General features: G+C 43.9%; 1 protein-coding gene across 2 annotated transcripts in view; it reads left to right on the top strand.

Annotated features, from left to right (window-relative positions):
- LOC148479001 (uncharacterized) overlaps nucleotides 1-16775 on the top strand; it is a 39547-nt gene that overhangs the window by 21500 nt on the left and 1272 nt on the right. For both annotated transcript variants that reach the window (XM_088455048.1, XM_088455049.1), the window contains exons 7-9: nucleotides 5330-5461; nucleotides 5563-5667; nucleotides 11178-11307. In XM_088455048.1, the coding sequence (XP_088311174.1) occupies nucleotides 5330-5461; nucleotides 5563-5667; nucleotides 11178-11307 (367 nt within the window). The remainder of the gene's footprint in view (nucleotides 1-5329; nucleotides 5462-5562; nucleotides 5668-11177; nucleotides 11308-16775) is intronic.

Below are 16775 nucleotides of genomic sequence, written 5' to 3'. Positions count from 1 at the left end.
CACAACAAGTCTGGATTTCAGGACTTTGGTGAGTATTGGTAATGTATTAAATATAATCCCACTGCCCACCAATGTGTGCCACCTACCTAGAAATGCATGACCCAGCCACCGCCCGCTGGAATGAGGCGGGCGGTGGCTGGGTCATGCATCAACCTCCCACTGCCCACCAATGTGTGCCACCCACCTAGCCAATCACTGGCCACCAATGTCACAGACAACCTAAAAAATACCTTCAAAATCAGCAAACACTAAAAATTTAATAAAATGCCAAAAACATATTTGGTTCTACAACAAAAAATAAAACATTACAACAATATCAATACATATATTAAATTTGTTTTAGTTCTTGTGATACATTTGTTTATGATGATCGAATATACCACTATAAACAAATGTATATCAAAAACATAAACAAATACATTGCATCAATAAAATAAAAAACATTATAATACTTTTAAGAACACAATACATTCCTGGAAAAAAAAATCCATATTCAAATACAATAAAAAAAAAAAAACATTAAAAACCAGAAAAAAACATATTAAAATACTTTTAAAAACACATTACATTCCTGTAAAAAAAAATAAAATACAATAAAAAAAACATCTGGAAAACTGTAGAAATACATTAGAAATTTACAAAAGAATTCACATTTCTAGATTAATGTCCTTATTTTTGTTTATTCCTAGCAATGTCTATCGATAGTGAATGGGAGTTTGTGACTGGATTCCTAGAGATCCTCCAATCAAAGGAGTGTATATGGCGGATATCCTGTCGACCGTACTACAACAAATCACAAAAATTGGCAGCTTTGGGGGTGTTGATGGACTAAACCCAAAAGTTCATTGCGGATGCTGACCTAAAAGCAGTCAGACAAAAAATCCCGAACCTGCGTACCGTCTACATAGAAGAAAAGAAAAAAGCGGACGATTCAAAAAGGTCTGGAGCAGGCACGGACGACTTGTACCAGCCAACACTCTGGTACTATCACCTCATCAGCTTTATTAGTGAACAGGAGCCACCACGCAAGTCAGTTGTCCTGATGGCCGAGCGAGAGACAGAAGAGGAGGTGGCAGAAGTGAGTGGACTGTCTGACGAAGTTTTGGTAAGTAGAGACACAGTTCATAAACCAAAATCTTATATTGTTTTTGTAGTTCAATCCCAATTGTCCAATATAGTCATTTAGCTCACAGACAGTCCTCCTGCCATGGCACCGCACCTGGTCCGTTGAAATAGGCCATATACTCATCCCTCACTTCTTTGGCACGTTCTGTCGATGTTGTAGAAATTGGTGGTGCAGACAAGGATGTAAACTGGGCAATGTCCTCCGGAGGTCCTACATCTTCTGGTCTAGCTGTGACTTGGCCTCGCTGTGTAGTTTTCCTTCGCAGAAAGTTATGCAGCACGCCATCACGACCCAGTCTATCTTCTCCACGCGTAGGTTTATGGTGGTGTGGAAAATGCTGAACCGATTGCTGAGTATTCCAAACGCATTTTCCACAATGCGCAGTGTCCGTGATGGGCGATAATTGTAAATGCTGGGTTGGGAGTATCCAATGGTGTACTGTGTAGGCGTGGGGGGTGGTCCCTGTTTTAAACAGGGGATTTGTCTCTGAAGTCTCTGTATAGTTAAGGTGTTTTCGCTGTGTCTGGTGGGTCTGCGTCCTGTATCACCCAGGTGCACAACTTACCCTCGGTGACTTTCTTCACTTTCCTCCAGGTGAGTGGTCCACTCCGGTCTTCTCCTCCTCCTTCTCGTCCTGTGTCTGCTGCAACTCAAGATTACAGCGCGTGTCAGAAGACACACTCTGTGGGATGCAGCCGTCCGCCGGCAAGCCACGACACTTCCGGGAAGTCCGCGGTCCCCGGGATCTCAGTGGTAGCCTGGCCGTTCACTCTATTCCAGTCGAGGAGACTTGGTGGAATTGGGAGCTGGTGTGCTAAGTGCTGTATGTGGATTGTGTTGGTATGCAGTTTCCGTTCCAACGCGTATCGGGCTCCGGGCCTTCCTCAGGGAAAAAGTAGATAATTGTAGATCCTCTTCTCTCTGGCCAGGCCCCTCTATGCAAATGGCTTCATCACATGTTCATGTAATGCAAAAGCCTCGTCTGCGACGAAAACATAATTTAGGCCGTGCTTTGTATCGTCCACTGACGGCAAGTTGAGGGTTTTGTTGGTTAGTCTCTGGTAGAAAGCCGTCTGTTTAAAGGACCCATCATCTGAAGCACGCCCATTCTTGCCAACATCCACAAACAGAAATTTGTAGTTGGCATTCACCACTGCCATGAGAACGATGCTGAAGAAGCCTTTATAGTTGTAGTAATATTGATCCGGTGTTGGCAGGTGGGTTAATGCGGATGTGTTTTCCATCGATTGCTCCTCCACAGTTAGGGAAATTCCAAACTGGAAAAATAGTAAAAAATGTGTTAAAACATGACAATAATATTGTTTTTCTTTTTTTTTTCCTATATAGACTCCCACCCAAGAGCCTGATATGTCCTCCACGCTGGACCTAAGTTTCCTCGGGGACAGCGAAGGGGATAATTTGACCCCACTGGACACACCCATTCTACCAGGACCATCATCTTCATCGCTTCCACCCCAAAAAAAAAAAAAAAACCCAGGGAAGACAGCAGCAGCACACTCAACAGGAGGACTTGTTTATCCAGCAAGCTGCAAGAATCCTTCATAAACCGCCAGATGATATCGACAATTTTACTGCACATATTAATAGTCAAATAAAAAATTTCCAAAAGGCTCACCTATGACCTTTTAAGTAGGTCACTCAACAGAAATTTGCACGACTCCACTTATATTGCTGACCCACTGTTTTATTCGCCTGCCCCAAACACCTATGTCAGGGCCCCCCCAGCACGGTTGGAGATTACTCCCCCACCCAGCACCCCATGCACAAGCCATACCATTTATTATGCTCTACTGGAGTCAGAGGAAGATTTGCCACGTTACTCTTAATTTTTATTTTGTTTTTCTTCTTCTTGCTTGTACTATCACCAAATTTTATCACTCCCAATAGGTGCTGGCTGTATGCTATACGGTGGGGATGGCACTAATTGAACAAGGTCACTACACACATGGCGCAAGTACAGATTGCTGGAAGCCGGGGCCACAATCTGTACTTGTGCCATGTGTGTATTGGCCTGTTCAATCTGGTGTCAGACCCACCGTACAACATTTTCTATATAAAAAATAACTAAAAATTATGTTCAGTGCATAGTCTAGTTTATGCAGCCTAGTTGGCTGTCTTATAATAAAGAGTTTAAATAAAATACACATAACAATTGTTATTGACACAGTGCAGAGCAGTGTTATTGCCACAGTGCCTGTCATTTTTTTTAAGGAGTTAAATATGAATTTTTAATTTTATTTATTTTTTTTTAAATTAACTACTATGTAGTGTTGTTGCCACACATATGTTAATGACTGCTATGCAGCACAGTCTTGTTAATGCTGGCTTATTGGCTGTCACAGTTATGATAAAGAGTTGAATAATAAAAAAAAATTTCTTTGACAAGAAATACATGTGTAGTGTGTTACAATACTGGTACTGCAGCACTTTAACGATAGCCTTGCAGGTCTCCGGAATGATGACGCCCAATGACCTTACTGTAGCCAGGTACCTCAGGGTAGCCACCAGCCTCTCTTCAGAAGGGATTGCCCTCCGCCACCTTGTGTCTTGCCTTCGGATGTGGGAGGTAACCAGATGCAGCAACTCCGGTAAAGTGGTGTCATGTTCTCCTTGATCTCCATCAGCAGGGGGTATGCAGTTGGGAAGCCGGCAGACCTAATCCCGACAGCCGGCTTCCCAACTGTCATATCCCGGCAAGGGTCAAAAGACAGGTGTCGATATGCCGACGCCTGTCATTGGACAGACGCCGGGAACCCGACGCCAAGCATCCCGATCGAGGGGATGCCGAGCGGGGATAGCCGGGGGGGGGGAGGGGGTATTAGGTTTAGGGTTCCCCGGGAGCTTAGGTTTAGGCTAGGGGAAGGGGGGGATAGCGTTAGGCACCCCCCCAGGGGACTTAGGTTTAGGCTGCGGGGAAGGGGGGGTTAAGTTTAGGCACTTAGACGGGGGATTAGGGTTGGGCACTGGGGGGGGGGAGGAGGTTAGGGTTAGGCACCCCTAATCGAGGGTTAGGGGGTAGGAATAGATTAGTATCTACTTACCTTAGGTCAATCGGGATTTCCTCCTCAGCCAGGATGCCGCTGTCGGGATTCCAACCGCCGGGCATGGGTCCGGCGGTAAATCATACTGATTCCCAGCAGGGACATGTGAGAGCAAGTATCCCTTTGCCGCAGCCAGTCCTTGGTCCAGCATGATGTTGTCCTCCTTTGCTGGGCCCTCTCCTGGATCACCTTGACACCAGCTTGGGCGACCAACACTCTATACCGATAGGGATCCATCAGCACAGAATTCAGGAACAGCATAGAATGCAGGTAGCACACACTTGTAGGTAGAAGAAACTTTGTAAAAGGCAAGCCAAATGCAAAGCAGAGCACAGTAACAATGTACAGGTTTCAGCAGGTATACACCTAGCCTCACTAGTAGCAGAGTAGAATGCACAGGTTTAAAATGGCTCCTGCTTTTTATACCCCCTAGCTAGCCCCTCCCATTGTTATGATTATTTAAATTTTCCACCAATCATGAAGAGGCTCTTCGGTGTGTTTTTTAAACTCCCGATGTATCATGCACGATCTCACGTTGCGTACGATCAGATACATCGTGAGATTGTGTGTCAAATTGGGAGGGTTTTTGACCAAATCGTGACCACGATTGCCGAGTAGAGTTCAGGGGAAATTGTACACATCGTGTGATCGTGAGCACATCGCTATGTCTGTGGGCACCTTTAGCCAGAAATATCTTCTGTGTATCAATTTAAATTTTTTTTTTAGAAAGAATGCTCCCTCTTGTGTTCACTTACGTAATAGTTTTAAAGTATGATTTATCAAGTGGGGAATAAATATATTGGAAAAAAGGGAAATATGGGCATGGTAAATGGAAAAAGTAAATTAAGGCAGGTTATGGAATAATATGTATTGCTGTCACCGTGTATGTGAAGTATTGTGTATGTCTGTCTACCGTTTGTATGCCTGTATTTTGCATTAATGTGTAGAATGGTGACCTGCCCCTGTGTTTGTTTGGATCTTTATATTTTATTTATCACGTCTTCTAATCCCATCTGCCTCTCAGGCAGCTTTCTTTATGTCTGTCAGACATTTCTTAAACCTGAAACTCCCTTTTTATCAACCTGGCTATCACACCAGCTCCTTGATCATCAACCTGTTTATTACTCTGTCATTCCACCAGTGCTAGAGAATATGAGCTGCCAAGGTAGTACGGTTGGAGGTCGCTTTGAAGAGCTGCGTGGAATTATAGACCACATCACGGATAAGTCTCGTGTTGGTGTGTGCCTAGACACATGTCACGCCTTTGCTGCTGGTGAGTTCTGTGTGCCATTAATCCCATTTATCTCCTTTCATAGAATTGAAGGAGCGTTTGGGACCCTTGGCCATGCCTTACCTCTGACCTTATTGCTACAGGTCACAACTTGTCAGAAGAGAAAGGCCTCCAGGATATGTTAGATGAGTTTGATAAGGTTGTTGGGATTTCCTACCTGAAAGCTGTCCACCTGAATGATTCCAAAGGTCAGTCTTGATTTTCTACAATTTTTACATATATTTGCTTGGTTAATTAGGATCTGCCATTTATTACTTTTGCTAAGGAATGGTGTCATCCATGCCTATATGGTAAGGCTTTAGGTAACTAATATTTGTTTTTGTCCAGTCCACCTTTGCTATAGCATAGCTGGCTTCTGGATCTCCTGTACACTGCATTCCCAGTAGTTATGTGACATTTGGAAGTAGTTTTCTCTGTGGTGGTTATAGAAAAGCGCCATAAATTGTCACAATACCAGGTGTACCTAACTTCTCCTGGATGTGATTGCTCATCCGAGTCACCAGTAGGGGGAGTGCAGTAAGTGTGCTTGTCATTTGTTACAGTATTCTACAATTACGCTGGAATAAGTAGCGCATTAATGAGAGATTACTCTACAGAATATTTTATTTTAACATGCTATAGTAGCTACAATTTTGTGGAATAGCCACATTAAACGCTTTGGAAAAGCTAGCATGGTATTTTGTAAAAGCTTGCTCTGTTTAGGAGTTTTTAGAATGGGTGGTTGTTCAGTGATTATTGCCATGTCTATGTAAAAACTTGCATTAAGTGCTTTTTAGGGTATGGGTGGTATTCAATACATTTTAGAGTAAAAATTGTTACATTATAGCGTATGCCATGTAGAGCCTGTATTGTGAAGTGCCTGTTAGAGCATATCCACTTTGAATTCTGCTTGTACAGATTTTGATTTAATTGACTTAACTAGGCTCAATTAGCAATTCAAAATCTGCATGAGTATTTATAGTAGCGAGTGTGGCCACTGTCTAAGCCCAGAGTGACTAAACGCATCTGGGTGGTACTTTGAATGTATGTAACTAATCGCTTTTATACTATAACATTTTTATTCACTTTATAATTGTTTGCCCCTTTTCTGTTCAAAGAATACAAAATACTAGGCTGGGAGAAGCCCTTAAGTGAAGCAGTACTTCTAAAGAGTGGAAGTCATAGACTGTATTGGACTGCAAATTGGAGACTAAGCGCAAGTGGACTCATTGCACAAATATATATATATATATATATATATATATATATATATAGACACACACACACACACACACACACACACATAAAATGCATGCAGTGGTCGCGCTGAGTAAAAAAAGTGGGTCATAGGGACCCCTTAGTTTAAAAAAAAACTTGGGGTCCTACCTGACCTTCTCTGGGTCTCATCTAAATTAAGGTTTTCTGTAAATCTAACAATTTAGCACCTACAGCCCATGAAGCATGCTGCAGATGACATTGGCCCAGGTAAAAAAAAAAAACAAACACATTGGCCCCCACGTGAACACACACACACACACACACACACACACACACACACACACACACACACTGGCCCCCACGTGAAGAAACGCGCACACTGGCCCCCACGTGAAGAAACGCGCACACTGGCCCCCACGTGAAGAAACGCACACACTGGCCCCCACGTGAAGAAACACACACACTTTGGCCCTGATGGGATAAAAAAAAATGAAACACATTGATTCAAATTCATAGCACTGCAGCCTGCCCTGCTATGTCACTGCATCACTGTAGCAGGAGGCGGCATGTAGCAGGGGCTGAGTACAGAGGCACACATGGGGGCTTATAATAATAATATATATAGTAAAATAAAAAAACTGGTGGCAGCACTATACTGTATATTTTGCCCGGCAGCAGTGACCTCAGTTTGGCTGCCTGTCATTACAGTGCGCCGGTTGCGGGGAGCTCTCAGTTGGCTCTGCAGTACTTAGTACATCGGTGTGATGAGCAGTCTCTGGACCTTCCCTGCTCACCACACTGAGCTCCGCACGGCCACCACGCTAATGACAGGCAGCCAATCTGATGTCACTGCTAGGCTTTCTGTCACAAATGACACTCCATGCTGCCGGGCCGGCGAGTATGGACAGCCGCTCGGCAGCCGTCGGGCAACTCCACCTACATATAAGCTACCTGGCGGCCTGGTGTGTGGGTCCCGGCGGCCGCACAGCGTGCACTATAGCACGCTTCTTTAGCCTCTTTCTCTAACCATCCAGGAGCACCGGTCGCCAGCTCATAATTAAGCTGCTGCCCGTCCGCTAACACTTACCGGAGGATGTCTTCACTCCGGGTGCAGGGGCTATAATCGTTACACCAGTCCCTGTGGGTCAGCAGCATGACACTTAAGGGGGCGCCAAAGAGGTCCGTCTGCTTTTTATTGCCGGCAGCCAATCAATCATTTAATGGGGAGGCAGGGATTGGCCGCAGCGGAGCGTGTCCCAGGGACCCACCCATTCCGTAAAAGTGAGTCCCTGGTCCTCGATACTGGGTAAAATACGCACTATAGCGCGTATTTGTGATCACTGTATATGTATTAGCTTGCACTCACGTATATTAGTCCAACTTAGGGGTGCTTTTTAATTATCCAATTACTCACCAATTTTGCACATACAAGATATTTAATGTAGATTCACATCCTCCCAAAAATGGTCAACGATTAGTCACATAATGACACCAATATTACAGAAAGTTGACGTTTCTGTACAAATCATGTACCTTTTTTCAAGACCAGTGCATGTACAATATGTACCCAGCGGTGATGGAAGATAATTACTTACCCCATTCGTTTCCTTTTATGCCCAGTGTCATTTTATAATATGAGACACCTTGAGATTGCCTGTTTGCAGCACTCGCGTCACTTTGCTGCCCAATCGTGACAGCCAGTGGAAGTTGTAGGGGCGGGCAAGCAGGGCTATTGCCCGGGGTGCAGTGACCTAAGGGTCGGTCTAATTAGACTGCACCCGTCCGCTCTTTCCCGTCGTGGCGCCACCGTCTGGGACATTAATCCGGCGGCGCCATGATGGACCCTCCCACTGTCTCTGTCCCAGAATGCCTGTGCTGCACAATGTGTGACATCGTCGCTGCTGCGCCTGGCATTCTGGGACTGTGAGCGGCCGCAGGGGAGAGAAGACCGAGACACGGAGGAGCAGCCTGACCCGGTAGGGGTACAGGAGGAGGTGAGTCGCTGGGGGAAGGGTGGGGCATTAGTGTGGCATTATGTGTAAAGAGCATTACAGTGGGGCATTACTGTTTGTGGCATGTGTACGGAGCTTTACGGTGTCAGGCACTACTACAGTGTGGCATAATGTGTATAAAGAGTACTACAGTGTGGCATAACTTACAAACTGAGCTGCTGTTCCCAATCCCTCCCAGCAGCAGCCGCAGGAGAGGATGGAGGAGCAGCACACTGCAGCAGCACATACACTTTTTTGGTCGGCATGCCCCATAGAGTGATGAACAGGGGACATGTCACAAAGCCGCACCCTCTTTGATTTTTTGCATATTTTTTTTTTTTTTGGTGGGGGGGTCGCCAAAAGGAACTTTCGCCCTGAGCTTCACAAGGTCTACAACTGGTGCTGGTGACAGCTTACTGATTTAGGGGGTGGCTTCAAAATTGTAGTCGATTGGCTGCTAGTCCTTTAGGAGAAAAGCGCTATATAAATAAAATTATTACTATTATTATTATTAGCAACCTAATATATACAAACCACTATCCATAACTTACATGAATATAAGATCTCATCTTGCACAACATGTGCTGTGTGATTTCATATTAAAGTGCCTGACACACTTAAGGAGGCTGCTATCTAAATATAAAAATATACATTGTTAATACAGTATATAACAGCTTGCAGAAAAGTTGATCTAAACAGTTCAAAAACAAAATTCCTACAATATATGGTGATCAGCCACCAGACAATCCCATACAGCGTTCCTCCGTGCACTTCCTGTTACAGTGAAAAGACAACACACAAGAATGAGTAGTTATTACTATTTTATGATCAGACTGCATCTGTGTAATCAGGGCCGGGCAACAGAATTCTTGGGGCCAGTACACTTGGCTCTCTGGGGCCCCTAATCCTCCCTCCTTGACCCCTCCTCCAAACACACATGCTGAGTACACGCACGCGCACACACACACACAGAGCCGTAACAAGACTTTTTGATGCCCTGTGCCAGAAATAGCATTGGCACACCCCTTATTTTTTTAAACAGGGAGATAACACCCGAAAAAGGGCCATGGCCTCATGGGGAAAAGCCACGGAAGAGATAGGGGAGGACAGAAGATGGGGGGCTTCAGCTGGATGGGGGGTGGCTTGAGGGACGGATACAGAGAAGTTGAAGGAAGCCGATTTGAGAGAATCAGGAAGGAAGCAGGAGAGGTGAGGTGCCAGAGCTGGGTTCAGGGGGATGTGCGGCCCAGGAGGAGCACCAGCCCCTGCGTGACCCGGTTTTGACTGGGGAAGGATGTCAGTGGACGGGGCTTCGTCTGGATGGCTGCTGTCACAGCAGCTGTTTAAAGAGTTTTACTAGGTGCTGCTGCCCCGTTTCTTTCTCTCCTTGATCCTTGGGGCCCTTCTGATCCTCGGGGCCTGGTATGGTTGTCCCCTTTGCCCCCCCCCTCCCCCCGTCGCCGGGCCTGTGTGTAACGTGCATCCCGAAGGGCTTCAATTATCATATATTTAGACACCAATGCTGGGTACACCCATGTCGAAATATATTTCTCATTTGGTCGACTATCACAAGGGCATCGGCTGCCCTGTGAATGACGTCGTTCAGACATATCAGGTCGGCCCTGCAGCACAGCCAATGTCGATATATCTGTGAGGCATATATTGGTCCATCTGCATGTGTGTACGGGTGATCCGCTGAGTGCCCGTACACTGGCCACAGGGACCGCCGTCACCAACATCTCAATTCTGTGGGCAAATTTGGGCACCCAACCAGTTGTGATGTGAGCCCAGACATATTGAGCATCTGATTGGTAAGTGTGTATAGCTTACACTCTGTCAGCAGACCGATCTGTCGTCTGTGTGTACCCAGCATATTGGAGGAATGCAGTCTGGAGCAATGTGTGAGGAGTGCTGCTGTAACGGATGAAGGCATTCCGCGACCAATATAGTCATTAATTTTTTTCCTTTGCACCCCTAGAGAAGGGCAGAAAAATTATTAAATTATTAATAATTATTAAAAGATTGCCTATTGGATTAAACAGTATTGTGCAGTCAGACAAGAATTTAATCTGTGCCCCTTTATGTCTTGCAGATTAGTCAGTGTTCTATAGTGTAACGCAGTCTAGCCAGCGATCAGAGCTGGACTGTGTTAGTGTAAGTATTGATTTGGGTTGTTTTTTTTTAGTAAAAAAATAAAAAGTTAGACTCGTCCTGTAGGAGAACCCTTTAACCAAATTGGAGTTAGGGTACCTTCAGGAGGAAAGGGAGTAATCTTTATATTGAGATCAATGGACTTGTGACTCTGAGACAGTGAATTCTGTATATGGGGTCCAACCAATGGGACATTTGTAAAGGTTAAATGTAAAAGATTCAAGAGGAGATCAAATCACAATTTGACAACAGAAGTAATGTTGGTAAATGTCTATATAATACTAGCGTGATTTGTGGGTTTTGTTTTTAACTGAATTTGTCCCTGTTTTCCTTTTAATTCCTCTTTAAAATAATCCCAGGTAAAGTTGGCTGTCATCTTGACCGCCATGAAAATATTGGTAAAGGTTATATTGGATTGGAGGGATTCAGAAAGATTATGAATGAGCCGCGATTTAATGAAATTCCCATGATCCTTGAGACACCTTACAGGTTAGTTTACATTTTGTTAAACCGTAACTCTTCATTATTCTTCTTACCTTTTTTAACTGAAGCAATGAGTACTGCAGTGTGCAATCTCCAAGTACCCTGCAACTGTCTGGGGCAATTCCAAAGCCTGGTTGAAACTTCTTTGTCACTGAAAAGCACTGTTGACTTTGTCCTGTTTTGGTAGGTTTGTAAATGCGCTTTGCTCAATTACAATCTATCAGGATGCTCAGCCAGCAATGTTGTAGTTTACCTTTCCTTGCCTGTACTTGTATACCTTTTGAAAAATTCTTTTTGAATAAGAACTATATTTGGGCCTATTGGTGGCTTCAGGGAGCCCATCAGATCAGGGGACTGGCACACCCCAGTTACATAAGTCTGATTTTAGAAGTCAGTCAGAGGGAGGTGCAATTTATGCAGCCTGGTGTGTGCCCCTCCCGCAGGACACAACATTTCAGCGGCCATCATCTTGGGAGTACAGTCCCCAAGGCTGCTCCACCTGACCAAGCCTAGCAGGCCCTAGGTCTCCACCAGAAGCCAGCCTTCACCCACTATCAACCTTTACTGGTGTTGGGAAGGAGAATGCACTTACCTTACTACTTCCCAGCATGTGGACTGGCCATGCTGCTTTCACCTAATGCTACAGTAGCAGAACAGTGTCCCGGGTCACTACATGTGTCTGCAGTGAAGCGGACTCCCTGGTAGTGCTCAATTACAACATACTATATTGACAGGAGGAGGCTTACAGCTTTCATGTTTTATAGGTTATCATTCCGCGCATCCTGCAGATTTGACCCATGTGAAGAAAATTAAAATTAGCATCAAGGAGTCATACCTCCCTCCTTGGAGAGCAAAGAGGTCTTCGACTGATCTCACATATTCTATAAGCTAATCACTGAATTGACCATTGATGCTCTTCCCAAGTACACAAAAGCTTGTAACTGGGAACTTGAAAAGAGTTTAGGTGTGAAACTATCACTCCAGATGTTTACATTTTGTGACATGTAAGGTCAAGTAGTTTCTGTGGTAGAAACACAATTCATGATGGCTTCCAGATGATACAGATACCCCCCAGTTTTCTCAGTAATTGTAATATTGCCACTCCAGGACTGATCATCCAGGAATAGCGGACAATTAACTAGGACATGATGCACAAGTTGGATTGCCCACATTTCTTTGAAACAGTATAAGATTTAATTTGGCTAATTAAAAATAAGGGGCTTGTGGGTGGTACCATGCAGCTGAAATAAGTGCTTGGAGCATTATTCTATTATATAGTTGTGTGTGTGTATATATGGTGCCCGTATAGCTCAGGCACACTGAACATCATACACACAGAGGCCCCCTAGTGATGAAAGATAAAGGGAACAGCTCCCTGCAACTGGCAGCCCAGTCATCCCTTAGCTGCTGACAGAGGAGAGCCGTCATCTAGGGCAGCACACATGGCTTATGCAGAGCAGGAAGTCCTGTGCGTGGCAGCACAGAGGAAAGTGAGATTGTCAACCTCCAGTAGTGACAGTACCTGGGGAAGCTGCACACCTGGGAGATGACTGGAGCTGGTAAGTGTCATGATGGCCAGCAGCACCACTCTAGAATTGGAATAGGGAGGAGCGAAAGATGGGAAAAGTAGGTTACTGTACAACAGCTAACAACCCAGCAAAGGATAGGTCCAAAATATTAATACATCCTCAATGTAAATAAATGTATAGTAGCCTGGTACTCACTGAAGGGTAGAATGAATTAGACAGAATTATAAAGTTATGCACCTGCTATGCTATATTATAGGGAGCTTTGTCTATTAACTTTTTTTTGGTTGAGTGATAAAAAAAAAAAAGTGACCACTTGCGTGCACGGCAGCCAATGGGGGGGTTCACTGACCTCACACACATGGAAAGGTTAGCGTTGGTCTTTCCTACCCAGCACCGCTGCTTAGCCGCTCCTGCCGTGCTGTGAAGTTAATGGCTAGTCTCCTTCTCCATCACGGGTGAGCTCTTCCAGTGCTAAATAGGCCCAGTACACACCCGACTACATCATCAAACAAAAAACACTGCTGATGTAGATTAAATTGAGCTTTGGGGGTCAGTCGCAGAGGAAATGGAACTTGGGTGTCAACTCTTCTGTGACTGGCTGCCCGCTCCACCTCCTCTGGGACTGACTCTTGGAAACGCCATGCACATCAGCTAGTTTTTTTTGTTTTTTTTAATATTGACGATCATCTGTAAGAAATATGGAAAATGCCCTATGGTGAATGAAGTATTGTTGAATATCTTAAAACATTTAGTGAATTCCATTTATGATTATCCATGCACATGTGTCTTTATTGCTTATTTGTGGTTAATTAGAAAGCATACATAAAACAGATTTCAAAATATAATAATTTGCCTGCTAAAACGTGCATATAATAACTCAATTTATTGCTCAGAAATGATATGGGAGGCAAATCGTTCCTGTGGAATTCATAGATGTGAATTATATCAGGCAAGCGCATACTCTTGCCAGCTTTTCATGGGTAGAGAAAAGCAATATTTATTTCAGGAACACAGAGATCTAATTATATTGTTTCTTGTTAGAACATATCCACTTTATTTGTCTCTGCATATATGAATATATACACAACATGAGTATGAGCCACCAATTAGCTTTCAGGAAATTAGCCAAAAAGTTAGCAAAGTATTTACATCAATAGTGACATCACCAAGCTAAGCATATGAAGAGTCAGGTACTGACAGGGAAGAACTGTTGCACAGACTTTTGGTTGTGAATGCACTTTTATAAAAGCAATAAAGCACTGTAACAGTTTAATCACGAGCTGTGTGTGCCCTGACCTGCTGCTATTGACTGGACCTTTCTACTCCTGTTTTCCAGTAGGACCGTACACAGAAGACTTGGGGCCAAATGTAATAGGGTGAGAGATTAGAAAATGTGAGCGTTTAGCAGTAGACTCTCACATTGGTCGAGTTTTATCTTCAAAATGGGAAAACATCTGGATGAGAGTTTAAATCGTGAGGTTTTTTAGTCTAAAACTAGGTGTTCTCAGACTCAATTACATTGACTTTACTGCTAAACTCTCACATTTTCTAAACTCTCACCCTATTACATTTGGCCCTTGGACTTTGTCAGTCCTCCCACTGCAAAAACAATTAAGCTAACTGAAATATTAAGGAAGGAGGCTTTTATGTGAATAGTCTCCCTTTTGGATCTGACAATGGGAAACATCATCTTCTCTTTAAACTGGTCCATGAATATTCAGTATACACCCACATCATCAAAGTATCTGCCTGCTTAAAATTACAGCAAAACCCCCCATTTTCCTTTTAGATAGGGACTTCAGAGCAGAATAGTAGATTAAAAACAACATAGCTGACGGACACAATCATTAAATGCAGAGGAGATAGAGATTTTTTTGTTGGCAGAAGAATTCAGGCCATTGTCCAGCCATGTTGTAGATGTTATGTTTTACACCCAGCAAATCTTAGTTGCTTCTTACACTGCAGCACATCACAGATAAGTGCCATTTTCTAGTTTCATTTTTCTGCTTTTTTCAAATATCTTTAACTGGGTTTCCCCTTGCCAACAGGACTGTGATCCTAGACACCAGTTACAAAGGGGTTGATGTTTTAAGCGGTGAAAACAGTGGAGAAGTGGACCAGTGTAGAAGTTGCCCATAGCAACCAATCAGCATCTACCTATCATTTTAAAGAATGTACTTGATAAATGCTACCTCAAAGCTGAGTGGTTAATGTGGGCAACTTCTCCACTGGTCCACTTATTTCACTGCTTGATACATCAGCCTGATAGGCAGAAGAGGGAGGGGCCAGATGATGGGAGCACAGTGATAATTATAGAGGCATTGAACAACATCCATGTTTCAAGTGGTGCCCTTATAGTAATTATCGTTATCATATGAGTCCCATCTTAATTCATTCGCAAATCTGGAGAGTCTCTTTATGAGCTGCATTAATCCATTCTGCTTTTTGTGGATAGGCAGTATTTGCATCTTCTCAAATGACTGTCTCTCTATTGGTATTCTTGACGTACATAGATCACTGGAGACCACTTTCTTATCTGCATTGCTAGAGTTTTCTTTGAGAGGTGTAAGAAAATTTGCTATTCATCATATAACATAGATACAATTATGTACAGATCTGACAAACTACAACCCTGTTTATAAGTCTATTTTTCAATGTGATCACACTGAATAAAAGTTGTGTTTTTAGCCTTCATTTTTGTTTAATAAACAATTAATAATTTTGCCATATGACTAGATTCTTAATTATTTGAAAAAACCTAGACTGACATTGGGTAAAGACATAGGGGGTCATTCAGACCCGGTCGTTAGCGCCGATGCGCTCGGACCGGGTCGATGGCCCCCCACAGAGCATGCGCACGACGGCGCCGTCGTGCGCATGCGTGAGACCCGCTACGACCGACGGCGCCGGTCGTAGCGGGTCTCGATCCAAAGGGGGCGAGCTGTCGATGTTGATTGACAGCTCGCCCCGTTTGGAAGGCGGGCCGGGGGGGTGGCAGCCCAAACGGGGACGTTCCCATGGGAACGCGTACCGTTTGGGGGCGGCCCCACTGACATCACTAGTGATGTCAGTGGAGAGCTTCCGGTTCAGACAGCCAGAAGCTCTTTCCGGGGCTTACGACAAGGGAGACCCTACCCTAGGGTCTCGTCGTAAGCCCCGATGGTCTTGACCATCACCTTAGGCGGTCGTAAGGCTGTGGGTGTTAACCCCCAGCCTTACCACCGCAAAGGAGGAAATCTTGAAAATTCAAGAGGTCCTCCCCTCATTCAGACCGACCGCACGCTCTGTGCGACCGGCTCTGAATGAGGTCCATTGTGTGTGTATGTGTGTATATATATATATATATATATATATATATATATATATATATATATATATATATATATATATATATAATTTTTTTTTTTTTTTTTTCTATATAGATAGATCGATTCTAAAATTTTAGCTCCAGGTCTGATCCCCAGTCTCAGCAGGAAGCTAAACTACTGATCTCCTTACAAGAAACTCCTATCTAAGATGATGCTGTATAGTCATTAGCGAAGATATATGGGGAGGGGGATGCATGCAATTGAGTGTGAGGATTCTAATAATAATTAAAACACAACATGTTAAATATCAGGTTGTTATGGCGATGCAATAACCCCTTCACAGTGTCTATTCAACACACAATAACAATTCCTCCGACACAGGGACTTATATTTAGGCTACTAATTAAAAATAATTGTTCTAAACCTGCATGAATTATTTATCTCCTTTAAAGGGTAGGCCAAAATCTTACTGCTCGATCCCAAGCTTTGTGTTATGATTTACGTTATTATGTATGCCATTTATTGCAGGTCACATTTTGTTACCTGCTTCACTTTTGAGTTTTTATAGAGGATAATTCTAGGCAGTGGGAAAACCATTCAGAGGTTTAGCAACACTGCCTGGGGGTACCATGACCAG

Source organism: Taudactylus pleione, unplaced genomic scaffold, assembly GCF_031769625.1.
Source record: "Taudactylus pleione unplaced genomic scaffold, aTauple2 ptg000642l, whole genome shotgun sequence".
Lineage (NCBI taxonomy): Eukaryota > Metazoa > Chordata > Amphibia > Anura > Myobatrachidae > Taudactylus > Taudactylus pleione.
Note: the sequence above shows the minus strand (reverse complement) of the source record. Positions and strands in the feature narration are given on the sequence as shown.